At 38.5% G+C, this 15,072-nt stretch overlaps 2 protein-coding genes across 4 annotated transcripts in view; one reads left to right on the top strand and one right to left on the bottom strand.

Annotated features, from left to right (window-relative positions):
• The window catches only part of ca12 (carbonic anhydrase XII), a 38,221-nt gene that overhangs the window by 3,089 nt on the left and 20,060 nt on the right, over positions 1 to 15,072 (top strand). The window contains exons 1-2 of one of the 3 annotated variants that reach the window (XM_064313944.1): positions 10,434 to 10,539; positions 10,837 to 10,928. In XM_064313944.1, the coding sequence (XP_064170014.1) occupies positions 10,904 to 10,928 (25 nt within the window). In that variant the 5' untranslated portion in view covers positions 10,434 to 10,539; positions 10,837 to 10,903. Of the gene's footprint in view, positions 1 to 10,433; positions 10,929 to 15,072 lie in introns of those variants that run through there. The other 2 variants (XM_064313942.1, XM_064313943.1) reach the window with 2 other exon arrangements.
• si:dkeyp-73b11.8 (BPTI/Kunitz domain-containing protein) lies at positions 2,548 to 7,990 on the bottom strand. Its single transcript, XM_064313947.1, has 6 exons — positions 7,705 to 7,990; positions 4,559 to 4,750; positions 3,968 to 4,144; positions 3,833 to 3,877; positions 3,376 to 3,457; positions 2,548 to 3,018 (listed from the first exon to the last, which is right to left on the bottom strand). The coding sequence occupies exons 1-6, from the start codon at positions 7,769 to 7,771 to the stop codon at positions 2,940 to 2,942; spliced, it is 642 nt and encodes a 213-aa protein (XP_064170017.1). The 5' UTR covers positions 7,772 to 7,990; the 3' UTR covers positions 2,548 to 2,939.

Raw genomic sequence — 15,072 nt, 5'->3', positions numbered from 1 at the left:
TTCATCACATTCCCAGTGGGTCAGAAGTTTACATACACTGTGTTAGTATTTGGTAGCATTGCCTTTAAATCGTTTAACTTGGTTCAAACGTTTCGGGTAGCCTTCCACAAGCTTCTCACAATAAGTTTCTGGAATTTTGCCCCATTCCTCCTGACAGAACTGGTGTAACTGAGTCAGGTTTGTAGGCCTCCATACTTGCACATGCTTTTTCAGTTCTGCCCACATGTTTTCAGTTTGATTGAGGTCAGGACTTTGTGATGGCCACTCCAATACCTTGACTTTGTTGTCCTTAATCCATTTTGCCACAACTTTGGAAGTATGCTTTGGGTCATTGTCCATTAGGTCCATTTGCGACCAAGCTTTAACTTCCTGGCTGATGTCTTGAGATGTTGCTTCAATATATCCACATAATATTCCTTCCTCATGATGCCATCTATTTTATGAAGTGCACCAGTCCCTCCTGCAGCAAAGCACCCCCACAACATGATGCTGCCACCCCCGTGCTTCACGTTTGGGATGGTGTTCTTCAGCTTGCAAGCCTCACCCTTTTTCCTCCAAACATAACGATGGTCATTATGGCCAAACAGTTCAATTTTTGTTTCATCAGACCAGAGGACATTTCTCCAAAAAGTAAGATCTTTGTCCCCATGTGCAGTTGCCAACTGTAGTCTGGCTTTTTAATGGCGGTTTTGGAGTAGTGGCTTCTTCCTTGCTGAGCAGCCTTTCAGGTTATGTTGATATAGGGCTTAGATACTTTTGTACCTGTTCCCTCCAGCATCTTCATAAGGTGCTGGAGGGAACAGTTTGATTTGCACTTTTCGCACCAAAGCACGTTCATCTCTAGGAGACAGAACCCGTCTCCTTCCTGAGCGGTATGACGGATACGTGGTCCCATGGTGTTTATACTTGCGTACTATTGTTTGTACAGACAAATGTGGTACCTTCAGGCGTTTGGAAATTGCTCCCAAGGATGAACCAGACTTGTGGAGGTCCACAATTTTCTTTCTGAGGTCTTGGCTGATTTCTTTTGATTTTCCCATGATGTCAAGCAAACAGATACTGAGTTTGAAGGTAGGCCTTAAATTACATCCACAGGCACACCTCCAATTGACTCAAATAATGTCAATTAGCCTATCAGAAGTTTCCATGACATAATTTTCTGGAATTTTCCAAGCTGTTTAAAGGCACAGTCAACTTGGTGTATGTAAATTTCTGACCCACTGGAATTGTGATATAGTGAATTAAAAGTGAAATAATCTGTCTGTAAACAATTGTTGGAAACATTACTTGTGTCATGCACAAAGTAGATGTCCTAACTGACTTGCCAACACTATAGTTTGCTAACATGAAATCTGTGGAGTGGTTAAAAATGTGTTTTAATGACTTCAACCTAAGTCTATGTAAACTTCCGACTTCAAAAAATCAGCAGCCTTGGGATCGAGAGTAGATGTATATAGTTTCTGGTAGAATTCTGACACGTATGATGAGAGAACTTTGGTATCCGAGGTACACGCATTGTTCACTAAATGTAGAAGTGTTAGATATTTTCTTGTTTCCATGACTTTTTTTGAGATTTCAAAAATTAGTTTTTTATTCTTTGATTTTTTTTCCCAAATTCCAACCATTTACATCTGTATCTTACAACGCCCCCTATTGTCTCTTCATGACAAATGTCATTTAACTGTTTTTGTAGAGAGTAAAGAGGCTTCCTTTTTCTGACTTCCAAAAGGTCTGGGACATTCATAAGATTACTAATTTTATATTTATAATAAATAAATTATAAGGGTCCATATTTTTTCAGCGTGTTGTTAAGCATTTGGAAGATATTTAAGGGTAACTTGATGAGAAACTTGATTTTGCCAGACACATGTTCAGGAGAAACGCACGGCGCTGTTTTGAAATGGTGTCAACAGAGTGGAGAGGAAGGGGACTGTTAAGAATGTTATGCCAGTAGATAACATTGGGGACAGTGGAGAAAAGCAAAGAGAAGGCTTAAAAAAAAGAGGCTCAAGATGGCTGCAATGTTGAGAGAGCATCTCCTGAAAGTTGCAGGTTTGAAAGCAGGTTGCAGGTTTGAGTATGTAGGTAATTTGAGTTGTCATAGCTGAGTAATTACTCCAAACTGTAGACTATGTGGGTAGTCATCTTCAAGGTATTTACGTGGCTTTTGTAGACATATTCTACAAGAAATGTAGCCACAGATAGAGTAGCAAAGATATTTTCACTGAAGAGCACAACAGTGAATTTTGCTAGATACACATGTGTGGGAGTATTATATTAATTTATGCATCTGCTCCAAACCATCTGGGGGTTGCATTACCAGGTATGCAATCATTTTTATTATCATATTTATGTAAACATTCTTTGTAATGTTTCAAGTATCTAAAGTCCAAATGACTTGTGTCAGTGATTTTATCAAACAAACAGGAAAGTCTGTGTGGCGATCTGTTCAGTTGTAATGATTTGCCTGAACAAAATTATGCACATTTCTGAACTAATAAAATGGGTTTAAATGGAAAAACAAATTGTTTCATATTTTCAAGGGAATTAAATTTGAGTTCATTAACAAAATTTATTCATCACTTAAACACTTGTATTTTTACAGTTGTAAATGTGCAGAAGGATCTGAATTACTCCCTGAGAGCTACTTCAAACACAGAAATAACAATTTTGGTAAAACAAAAAATACATTTTTTAAAGTACAAAAAACTTGTAAGATTAGTTTACTGTCTACAGTGGCGATTTATATATTTTAATACATTACAGTATCACAGCACTGTCATCCTATTATAATCACAATAAATGTTAATCGTGTGCACACAAGCATTAACCCAGCACATCTCTGTTTAAAATAACAAATATCACTGTACTTTAATTGTATTTTGGATGGGATGGGGAGGTGGAGAAATATTGGCTTCTCCAGCCACGGCTGGATCGGTCTATGCCATTTCCATTCCTTCAGGTTGAAGTGGCGAATCGTCCCCTTTTGGCACCTTCTTTGTTTCTTTGGTTTTGGGTCTGCAGTTGAAGATAAAATAAATAACATTTTGAAGGGCACATTTCGCTTGTTGCAATATGTCAGGGCAGGCAATACTGAGGGTATAATATCTATAGGATGGTAGGGAGTGTATACTCCACCATAGAATGCCCACATTAGAATGTTTTATAGAATGTTTTTCATCCAATGGAAAATCTAGAGGGAAAGCTTATTAGTTAGTCAGCTTGTGAATTAAATGCACTACGATTTTGAGGGATGATCTAGGACTGAAAAAAATCCACTTATGACTCAAAGTTCAAGTATCAAGAGGAACATAGTTACCCATCCAATCACAACTTCATCCACAGAGAGCAGCTTAATGACAGTTTTATACTCACTTCTTGTTCTTCACTACCATGACAACCGTAACGATCATGATAACTGCTCCAAGGACACCTAGCACAATTCCAATAATCAGCCCTGGAGAAAAATGCAAACAGTCTTTAGTCCTCAAAAATATTCAGTGAACCGAAAGCACATGCAAGGAATACAATTCAATGCCTTGGATATAATGTGTAGCCCAGTTGAACTCAATTTTATATAAATCATCATGCTGCTGGACATTTCCACTTAGACTTTCTAAAGAGCATGCTGGGCTTAGCTTGCTGCTAGGATGTATATGAATCATAAGTTTATGAAATTTGACACAAAAGTAGCCATTAATAGTAATAACAATGGTGATTGTTATTAGTATTATTATTATTAACAACTTATAATAATAATAACAATGATGATAATAATAATAATAATAATAATAATAATAATTGTGTGCATTTACAGATAACTCTTGCTTACCAGCAGGTGTGTCCGACTCAACCTCCTCCTCCATGTCCCCTTGATCTAAAATTAATAATAATAACAATAATCACACTTAATTTGAGCATCATATGGGCCTATTTTTTTGAAAGAGGTAATAGACTGAGAACCCACCAAAAATACCAGCACAGGTGGTGTTGCAGTGATGTTCACTGAGAAATCGGTTTCCGTTGCCCCCACAACCAGTGAATTGGAATGTTTTGCATTTCCCGTGAAAGGGATCATAATACCAAAGTAAATATCGACCCATACAATGGCCATACTCCTTTTTTAGGTGACAGGCTTTTTTTTCTGGACAGAAGACAGAAGAAAAGAAGCACGTAAAATCAGATTCACATCTGAAATTCAGATAAAATGACTTTACGTATCTAAATAATTAGCCATTCTATCTTTGCATCCACTTGAATGGAAAGCCTTTTTTCCATTGCGCTATATGTATTCATATACACTATAACTACTTCTGTTTAAAAGACTTATATTTCCTCAGCAACTCATGAGAAAATAATGCATCGCTAACAGAATCCAACCACTTTTTTATAAACAATATACGCTGCAAATATTCGCAGCATTAATTGTAAACATTCTAACAGGGTTTAAATGAATTATTATTAGTAAACACTATTAGCAGTGACTAACATAAACTGGCATGGCAGCAGCTTGAAGCTAAAATTGAAATTACATCTCAATTAAATATGCCAAACTCACCATCTGCAGGGTACAATTCTTCTGCTCTGCTGGAGCAGTTTTGCATACACATCCTATCTGTGAAAAATCTGTTCTCATTGCCTCCCTTCCCTCCATAGTGGAATGGGAGACACTTGTCTTGTGCCTTATCATAGTAAAGAAGAACAGTAATGTCAGCTCCTAGTCCAGGATCCATTGGCATGTCACAGGAAGCTGCAAGATATAAGTTAACAAGAAGTGCAGTTTCTTTCATATTTTCTCAATAAATGAATTTTAGGGGAAAGAAGTGTACAGTAGTTGGGGGCTAATTGCATATGTCGATATGTACCATTTGAGAAGTGGTCAATGCATTACTGTAGGATGGTAAATATTGAGGAGTCATTTGGGCAGCAGGTACTTTAAAACAGCTGGCCAAGCTGAGCTCTGTTTCTTTATCCTGAGCTACATTATTGTTAGAAAAGACAGGCGACAATCAAGTATATTTTCAATCACAAATACAGTCAGCCTCTCTCTTTTTGTTTTTTCATATTAACCCCTTTACACATTACTAATGTGAAGAAAGTTTGTCGTGTGTTCCTGTGAGGTCAGGATGCAGGAGCAATTGCAAATGACTTGGATTATTTGTACACCAGAGGCCCAACCCTTCTTTTTATGGCTGCTGTAAAGTTGAGTCCTTTATTACCATGAGTGACAGATGCAACCATTGTTTGAAACATGAATAATTACGTAAAAAATATGAAAAATTTATGTAGAATCTTCCAGCTAAACTTCAATACACACTTGAGCACAGTCTGCTACCATCATGCTTCATATTCTTCATATTCTTCATTGACTAAAGCTAATAGTTCCCTCCTTGTGTGCAATAACTTTTGTGAGTCTACTTAATGTATCAGAGCACTTAAACGTGCACATAGTGGCTTTTGTCATGTAAATATGTGGAAATTTTAGTCACATGCTGAATCAAGCTGCATTTGTCTTTGATATAATAAGGTTCTCGCACTTGTATCACCTACAATACATGTTTTGTATTAGTGTATGATGAGCTATGATGTTCCAGGGACAACACATGAAGCTGCTTGGCACAGTGATTTTGATGGTTTGACTTTAATTGCACTGCAACTACATGTATGTTGCAGTGAGTGTGGTCAAGCAGTGATATGTCAGAGGGCAGAAAATGATGTGTAATTTTCATTTAGTCATGCCTATAGTCTCATAGTTTTGGACAACCACTACCTTTCCATATAGAGTGTGTCATAATGACTTTGATCTTATAGATAAGAAATAAGGGATGTTAGCTTTAAGTCCATTCTTGTTTGGTTATTATCTTCTCTTAAACTCTTGATTTCCTGCTGCTTATTGTGCTTATAAATGGCCTAAACTTTTACCTTTACATATGTATATGCAGAAGCAAATTAAGAACCTTCCCCTAAGTAGCAAAGAATCTGTCCTGCCATAGTTTCAAACCTGCACCCATCTGGGAACAAGTGGCGCTACAACATGACTGTCACACTATCCTATTTTGTTGGGGATGTGATATCAAAGCATGACACTGATGTCAAACCATGAGATAACCATGATAATAGTTTTAAATTTTAGATTCTTAATATGATTTATTAGAAAATTACCTAATGTGCTCAACTAAGTAGAAGACTAAATGATTCCAATATTACAATTCTGGAGTGAAGGCAATAGGAACTAGCTACACTTATGCAAAGATCAGTAATCAAATGATGTAACAGCAGCAGGCCTTAGTATAAACCCTTATATTTGCAAACAAATATGGTAACCAAGTGTTTACAAACCATGATTAAAAAAAAAAAATCATAGGTTCCTATCTGTAAAGAATTTAGTGCTGATTTTCCAATATAACATACAAAGCCTTATTTGGGGCGGGGGGATTGTGATGTACATCAGACTAATACAGACTTGCATCGATTGTTGAACAGTGAAAGCCATCTGGCTTCCTGAAGCCGCCCTCATGATGACTAGTGCTGTTGCTGCCAAAGAAATGGTTACTCATTCACCACCTAGTATTCTCACTCCCTGCACCAGGGAGGGTCCAACACTGCTGTCTTTCATCAGATAATTAACACAAACTATGATGGCAGCCGGCACAAGCACACATGCTTCCACATATTGAATGCATCTTACATATTAAGAGAAATATTAAGAGAATATGTGCGCAGATGTGAATTTTTGATTGTCAACTTTTGACTCTAGTATGTTAAAGGTATAGTTTATTTTCTAGGGTATTATGTATGTTTTTGATTGCCGCAGACAGTTGTTGTGTGCGATTAAGGATATTTTTAGAGAGGTTTGCAGTTGATGTTTATTTTCTTACTGTAGACCGCAAACCCTACATTTCCCTATACCAGCCATCATAAAGCTGGCAAGTCAACAGAAACTTCTCTAAATATATAAAATATCCCAGTAAAAACTGCCAGGTGGAAGCATGCACTAAAAAATAATATCAAATATACCACACCCCAGATGGATTTATTATTTTTTTTAAAGGCCTTGATTGATGTTGTGCTTCCTTGAATTTGAAAAATCCTTCAGATTGCACACCAAAGATTTCCATTGAAACAACATCCCAACTAAGACTGTGTACATTCAAACAGAAACCTGCCGCAGCAGAGCAACGAAACTAAGGCAATTGTGGGATCATAAAATAATAGTAACCTTTGTACTCATCACTACCACCTTCCAACTGAACACTCGCCCATGCTGCTAGTACTACTATGCACCAGAAACATCCAGAAATACAAAGAACATAGCATTATTTTCACAGTCTTGGCCATTTATTTGTGATTTCATCTTTTGTCCATCTGTCCTACAACTATAAATGGTTAACTGCCAAATTCCCAGTTTATGGGAGAAAGATGTTGCCTATGTGTCATTGTTAGAGGTACACCAGAAAATATTCAAGAAACTCAGAAGCACCAAACAACCAATTGCAAGGTTCTTACAAAGCTGAAGACTGAACAGATTGTGAAAAACCTAAATGAACGAATGAATGTAAACATATGCGCCTTTCTAGAATGTGGTTCCCCCATCAAGCGAAAGAAGAGTGATTAATCAAGCATTTATCTGATGGTTTCTGCCAATAAACGTCCTGATCCAGGGGTGTGAAAATGGAATGCTATGAAAAGAACAGATGAACTCACGTGGAAATTCAGCCAGGACATCGCAGAACACGGTCAACGCTACCACAGAAACAGCAAGCCACCTCATGTTGCTTCAATCCTTTCTAATAGTCTGGCAGCGAATGTGGGGTTGTAAACTAATGGGAGTGGGTCGGAGTTCCTGTACAGTGTAACCTTTGTACTTCCTCTTAATGAGAAGTGGCCAAGGCTGTGTCACAACAAATTTCATCCCCCTTACAAATTTCATCCCCCCTATTAACTTCCGGGGTTACATAGGACATCGTTTTTCTGACTATTCAGACGCAGCCTTAGACTTTTATAAAAGCTTCTCTTCCTAGCTAGCCCACTAGCTAGTGATCGCTCACTGTCATTAGCAACCAGCAGAGAACGCTTGGAAACCATGCATGCAAGGTAGTCAAGTTGACGCTAACTTGCGCGTTAAAGGAACGTAACCGGAAATGTAACCCAAGAAGTGAATAGGGGGATGAAATTTGTCAGCTGCGTCCGAATAGTCTTTTTTGCTTAGGAAGGTTCCTAACTGACTGAAATGAACCGGAAGTATCTAAGTGGCATCCACGATAAGAGCAAGGCTGCGTCCGAATAGTCAAAAAAAATTATGTCTTTTCCTAACCACTTTTCCTTGACCTCGATGGAAAACGTCATGAGGTCAGGAAAGATGTGAAGAATCCATAAAGACTTAGGAAAAGACAACCACAGTGCTTAGAGAATCCGACTACACTTACACTAGGCTATGCAATTATGCGACGGAGGATGTTATTGACGTGGGTCTGCCGTGGTGAAACTACAATGTTCCGAAGATGGACTACTAAAAGCGCATCTTAGATACTTCACCCTGTGCGTTCTTACCGTGTTGTTTCATGCAGGCTATACAAACGTGCACCATTCGGTAACCTTGGTGATGAAGTAATATTTTGTTCACCGGGTTGTCCACGGGACAACACTGACCACACAGGCCAAGCACATGCACATCAAATCTGTCTGTGTGCTCAATAATGGCTGCTGTCCAGCAATTGCAGAACCTCTAAAAATACCCTCTTATCCAATCTGGAATTTATTTTAACCTGCTTGTAGATGGAGGGTACACCCTACCGCTGGCCACCAGGGGTGACGCTGGACTGTTTGTTGGAAGCATGCATCTAAGATAGTTTGACCTCCGTCAGTTTGGCTGGTACTTCCATACTCTGAAATGACCTTTCCTGTGTGACAGGGGGCCTGCTGTTTCAGTACTGGTTTATCACAGGCATGAGTGCTGAGGCCCCGATGTGCGGCACACGTTATTTGGAACATGCGTGGCACGCTGTGAGCAGACGTCTGACATGTTCTGGACAGGCCTGCTGACAGCTCCAGACAGGGCCTGTCTGGCCCAGGATACACACCTTGATTATCACTGAGTATGTGCCGGAAGTCTCTTTTTTCCACGCTGCATAGCCTTGTAATGTGTGTCCAAATTGCGAAGGAAAATGCCACTTTTGGTGAAAATAGATGTTGTATCCAATGCTGACATAATAATGGCTATCCGTGCTTTGCTGCTGTACCAAGGGGCAGAGTTATGTCACTATGCAGTCAGTAGTCCACTGATCACCCTGTCTGAAAACATCAGCCTGAGCTCTCTGTATTTGACATGAATGTCATTTGTCAAGTAAAAAAAGAATCCAAAGATATCTTTGAGTAGCAGCTTTGCAATCAATGGTTAAAAAGAAATGCAAAATTATTTAACAACATAAATTCTATGATCATAAACTATGCCGTATATTGTGATTTTCACCAAGAATGTGTATCACAATTATTCACTCTCCAAATAATTTATCTAAATAAATCTGCATTAACCAGGTACTTTTTCAAGGTTCTGCACTGTAACGTCCCATCCATTCAAAACCCATCTATTAACTTGTCCCTCACCCTTGGAGGGTTGAAACTGAATCTCAGGTTGTTGATTATGGTATTCTATAATCCAATAACTGACCACTACAAGTCAAACAACTGCTACAGTGATGGTATTGACATCACCAAAATCCTCCTCTGAATCCTCCCATAAGCAATCAATCCACTATTTGTACTCTTTTTCCAAGACTAGGACAAGTGAATCCATTAAGCTAAAATCATTTTCACTTGGAGCACTTGAAAAAGAGTATTTCTATGTATGTAAATAGAATTTCAAATGTGAAAAGTACCTGAAAATGAAATCTGGTTTTGTCCAGTGTCATGTAATCATGTAATCACTACAGAATAAAGGATGTATAAAACCATTTTTGGATTTCTTAGTTGTTTTTCATAATTAATATGTCCTGTATCTTTACTGAGTGAAACTCCCATAGGATCAGATCAGATCAGATGTTGTCATTTTGGTACAAATGTGCTCTTTATTTAAAGCTTTGAACCATGTCTGTTTTGCATATAGTTTTTTATAGACTGACACAAGTTTTGCAGGCCGTCATTTCTGTAATTACAGTGGTAGCAGGTGTGTATATGAGCACACTTGTACATAATTAGCAAATTGGTTATTCCAAATTCAGGTGGGATTGGAGATAAAAAATTAAATGAAGAAAAAAGAAAAGTCAGGTAGGATGATCTCACTGATCATAAATTCACAGACTGCCTCTCTCTCCTTGTTTTTCCATATTGATTAACCTTTATTTATACAGGGTAGATCGATGAGCACACATGCTCTTCTGCAGTAACGCCCTGTGAATGCCCTCCAGTAGCCTAACCTGCGTGTCTTTGGATTGCAGGAGAAAACCAGAGTACCCAGACGAAACCCCCGCAGGCACAGGGAGAACATGCAGAACTCCACGCAAAAAGGCCCCATCCAGGCTTCATACCAAGGACCTTCTCTCTGTATGGTGACAGTGCTATCCACTACACCTTGTACCACGCATTGCTTATTATTTTAACCCCTTTACACATTACTAATGTGAGGCAACTGAAGAATCTGTCGATTGCTCAGCACAGACTGTCACGTGTTCCAGTGAGGTCAGGATACAGGAGTAACGGCTAACGACTTTTGGATTATCTCTACACCAGAGGCCCAACCCTACTTTTTATGGCTGCTGTAAAGTTGGGTCATTTATTACCATGTGTGACAGATGTATTCATTATTTGAAACACGAATAATAAGATGAAATAATGTGACAGATTTATGCAGAATCTTCCAGCTGAACTGCAACACACAAATAAGTACAGTCTGCTACCATCCATCTGAATGCTGTACTCTTTGTTGTCAAAAGGTAAGAGCTCTCTCTTGTGCAGCATCTCCTGTGCTACCTAATCATTGTATCTGAGCATTCAAACTCGCACATCTTGGCTTTTGCCGGATAGGCCTAAATACATTTATATTTTAGTCACACACAGAATCAAGCTGGCAAAGTGATTTTGATAGGTTTGACTTTATCTGCACTGTAGTTCTATCCTGATTCACAAATCTTTTCTCAGATGTATGCAAAAGTGATTGGGTTTCAAGCAGTGAGGTGTCAGAGGGCAATAACTGATGTGTAGTTTTTTTTACTGTGTACATTCAAACAGAAACCTGCCGCAGCAGAGCAACGAAACTAAGGCAATCATGGGGTCATAAAATAATAGCAACATTTGTACTCATCACTACCACCTTCCAACTGAACACTCGCCCATGCTGCTAGCACTACTATGCACCAGAAACATTCAGAAATACAAAGAACATAGCATTATTTTCACATTCTAGGCCAGTGGTAACCAACCCTGTTCCTGGAGATCTACCTTTCTGTAGGTTTTCATTTCAACCCTAATTTGGCACACCCAACTCTACTTATTAGCAGCTCAATGCAGATTTTTAACAAAGGTATGCTTTGTTAGGATTGGAGTGAAAATCTAAGGGATGCTAGATCTCCAAAAACTGGGTTGGTTACCACTGATCTAGACCATTTGCTTGTGATTTCATCTTTTGTCCATCTGTCCTACAACTATATATGGCTGTCTGTCCAATTTCCCTTTTTTTGGGAACAAGTTGTAGCCTATGTTACAATCTGAGAGTTACACTAGAAAATATTCAATGAACTCAGAAGCACAACAACCAATCGCAAGGTTCTTACAAAGCTGAAGACTCAACTGATAGTGAGATGCCTTATAGATAGAATGAATGTAAACATACGCGCCTTTCCAGAATCAGGTTCCCTTGACAGAGAGAGAGTGATAACTGTGATAAGTCAAGTGTTTGGTGATAAAGTATTTAAACGATGATTTCTGCCTGTAATAATCCTGACCCAGAGGCGTCAGGAGGTGTGAAAATGGAATTCCCAACCAGTTTAACTCACATGATAATTCCACCAGGGCATTCCAGAATGTGGTCAAATGTACCACAGAATGAGCAATCAAATTCATGTTGCTTCAATTCCTTCTAATAATTGGATAGCAAATGTGGGGTTGTGAGCTATGATGGGAGGGAATTTTATTACATGTACCCTGTAACGTTTGTACTTACTCCTGATGAGAAAAGACCAAGACTTGAGTGTCTCTAGTTTAATGGGTTTGCTGTTGACAAACTATAAAATAGACAACATTAATAATAGATTACATTAAAAATAAATACAATTTTAAAAAGCAAGATTCACCAATTGAATTTTCATTGGTTAAGTGGCCAAAACAGTTAAACTGTAAATGCATCCAGCTTAACCACAAAGCAGCTTCATAAAATGTGGTGGACTCAGAGGCTGGCAAGGTACAATATGTTTATAAAGGTATTAATATTATTAGACAGTTTAAGAAAGTGTTTGTGCTCAAAAGGAAATGATTAGTTTTATTGATTTTGTTGCTATTTATTTGGAGAACACTGACCCTGAGGCATGAAAGAGTGACTCACTGAATGAGAGAGGCTACAAGGTTTGTACGAGATACTGAATAAAATGCAATAACACTTTACCAAATGTAATTACAGCCAACTGTACACAAATACAAGATGCAACATTTTAGTACTCCAAAGCAACACAGGTAATACTGAAGATACATGTGCAGAGCAGGAGCTACCACTTAAAAAGTATAAGTTACCAGGAGTAGCGAATCAAAAATAATCCACAATTACTCCCCTTGCTGGTGATACCTCAAAGTTAAGTGGTGTATACAACCATCAGTTGTCAGCTAAGAAACATAAAATGTTTTTACTCAGTCTGTCAGTCTATTTGCTCAACACATACTCACAACCCAACCATAGGGATTAAGAAGAGATCCAGGCAGCATGACTTCAGGCACAGTCTGGATAAGCTTCTCCTCAGAGGAATACAGATGGGCAGTTGGTGTGCACCTGTTGTTCTGGTAGCTGTAAGCATTTCATTCAGTCACTAGGGGGCAGAAAATGAGTTAGCCACTGTAGTGGGGCCTTATAAGCCAAATAGTGTACTGCAACTTTCACTGATGACTACTGGTAACCTGCAAGCCTGCATTAGCCAGGGGGCACATACACTGGTATCCTGAGGAGCTCTGGACCCAGGCTCAACTTGTACTCAGATCAAGCACTTTTATCAACTCAGATTCTATCAAATGCCAAAATTTCTAAGTGGGTATGACCTACAACTGATAGCTAGTGGATGGAGATAGGCAGAGGGCTGGCACACGGAAAAGTGTGGAGGGACAGAGATTGGGGCAGCTGGGTTCTGAAATGGCTGGAGAGGGAGGATTGCGTCATGGTAGATCAGCCAGGAGACAGAGCCCATCACCCAGAATTGTGCATTCGTTTTGATCCTCAGAAAATGATGCACATTGTGGGGATTCAATACTGGAATGCTTTATTTACTCTGTGCTAAATATCTGTACTTGACCTCAACCTAATTTGTCAGGTTTAAAAAGAAACCAAAGATATCTTTGAGTAGCAGATTTTCACAAGGTGGTTTTGACATACATAAGAAAACATGTATATTCATCCAATGATCAAGAATATTTCTGGAGAGGGAGTCATCTGTACAACTATCATAGAGTAACTACATACTACGTTTGACCAAAACATAAATGAAGAAACTAAACTTTGAGTCTGAACGATTGTTAGCCTGCCCTAATTTTTGCTGGAAGATTCTTAGTTGTTATATTGACTTTTGAATAACAGGGTTTGCAGTTGCATGATGAAATCACATAAGCCAATAACTATCATAATCATTCTAAAGTAATATGAACATAACATATTTACAGAAGAATCAAGTACAAAATACATAAATTGTGTTATGAATTGAGGATTTAAGAACCAGGGCTACACTTGATACAGTGTAGTAATACCGTCCATTGTTAGCCGTTAAGGTAAGTTATAGGCTTATTTTCCACTACAGCGAGCGGGCCTTTACAAAGTCCCTTGGAAGGGAACAGAATGGTCTCTATAAATCCAGCATTTCGTTGTTATTTTAAAAGGAGATGGTGTGTGTAGATGCAGCATACATCAACATTATCAATCAAAACAAAACTAAAGTATAATTGTGTATAGTGTGTAGTAACCTGTCTGGAACTCTAACACGTAGGATGTTCTGTCTGTCACCTCAAAATGGACAACAATAGTTGCAGGGAAACTACCTACCATTTAACATATGAAAACAGTCATCAGGTGGTAACTATGTGATACGTTTGAGAAACTGACGATTTCTTCGTCTTTTTTTCTTTTATATATCGATACTGGTAAAACAGAGCTGTTTCCAGCCAGCTTCTTCTTTAAACACTCAAGTCCCACGGTGCAGTCCACAGAAAAACGTGGCACGTTTTTTTCCACAAGAAATTATCTGCTGAATCGGAGAACTGTCATTTTTCAGGAGACCTAATTTCTTGTTGCGTCAAAACACGCCGCAATATAGTGTAAACCCGAGTCCTAATTATACTTTGCTATATCTTTGACGTTATAAACTATCACGTGTTACACCAAACGCACTCCTGCAGCCACATCTCCAAAGCTTGTTACATTTTCACAAAAAAGAATGTCTAAAGGACATTTAAATCACTTTTTTTTATCACCCACTATATAAAATACATTAAAAATGAATTAATGCGCTTATTCCTAAATTCCAGCATTTAAAAAAGAAATGTAAGGGATGGGATTTCAACTTAAATCATTAATTCCGTAAAAGGAATTGTCATGAAGACACTGTTAATAATATCTGATAATAAATTATTTATGGTTGATTCCTGTGGGATTCTAATTCTGTCCAATGTAAACACGGTTGCTGTGCTGGAACTGTTGCCTACCTGAAAATTCTTCGCGATCTCCGCTCCATCAATAAACTTGCCAAGTACCGGGCGGAGAGTGAAATAGTTTATATTATGTCGTAATACATGCAGTGTCTTTTTTCGGTAAATCTGAAATTAGCACGCCCAATTAAAATGATCTCCAGTGTCCTACTGAGAACGTTTGGACAGCATGGTGATTGGGCGTGC

Source organism: Anguilla rostrata, chromosome 16 (assembly GCF_018555375.3).
Source record: "Anguilla rostrata isolate EN2019 chromosome 16, ASM1855537v3, whole genome shotgun sequence".
Taxonomy (NCBI): Eukaryota; Metazoa; Chordata; class Actinopteri; order Anguilliformes; family Anguillidae; genus Anguilla; species Anguilla rostrata.
Note: the sequence above shows the minus strand (reverse complement) of the source record. Positions and strands in the feature narration are given on the sequence as shown.

Coding starts and splice junctions, on each gene's coding strand:
- si:dkeyp-73b11.8 (XM_064313947.1), bottom strand. CDS start 7,771: ATGAGGTGGCTTGCTGTTTCTGTGGTAGCGTTGACCGTGTTCTGCGAT. Junction 4,145..4,558: donor AGAATTGTACCCTGCAGATG/GTGAGTTTGGCA, acceptor TCTTCTGTCCAG/AAAAAAAAGCCTGTCACCTA. Junction 3,458..3,832: donor TGAGTCGGACACACCTGCTG/GTAAGCAAGAGT, acceptor ATTTTTCTCCAG/GGCTGATTATTGGAATTGTG.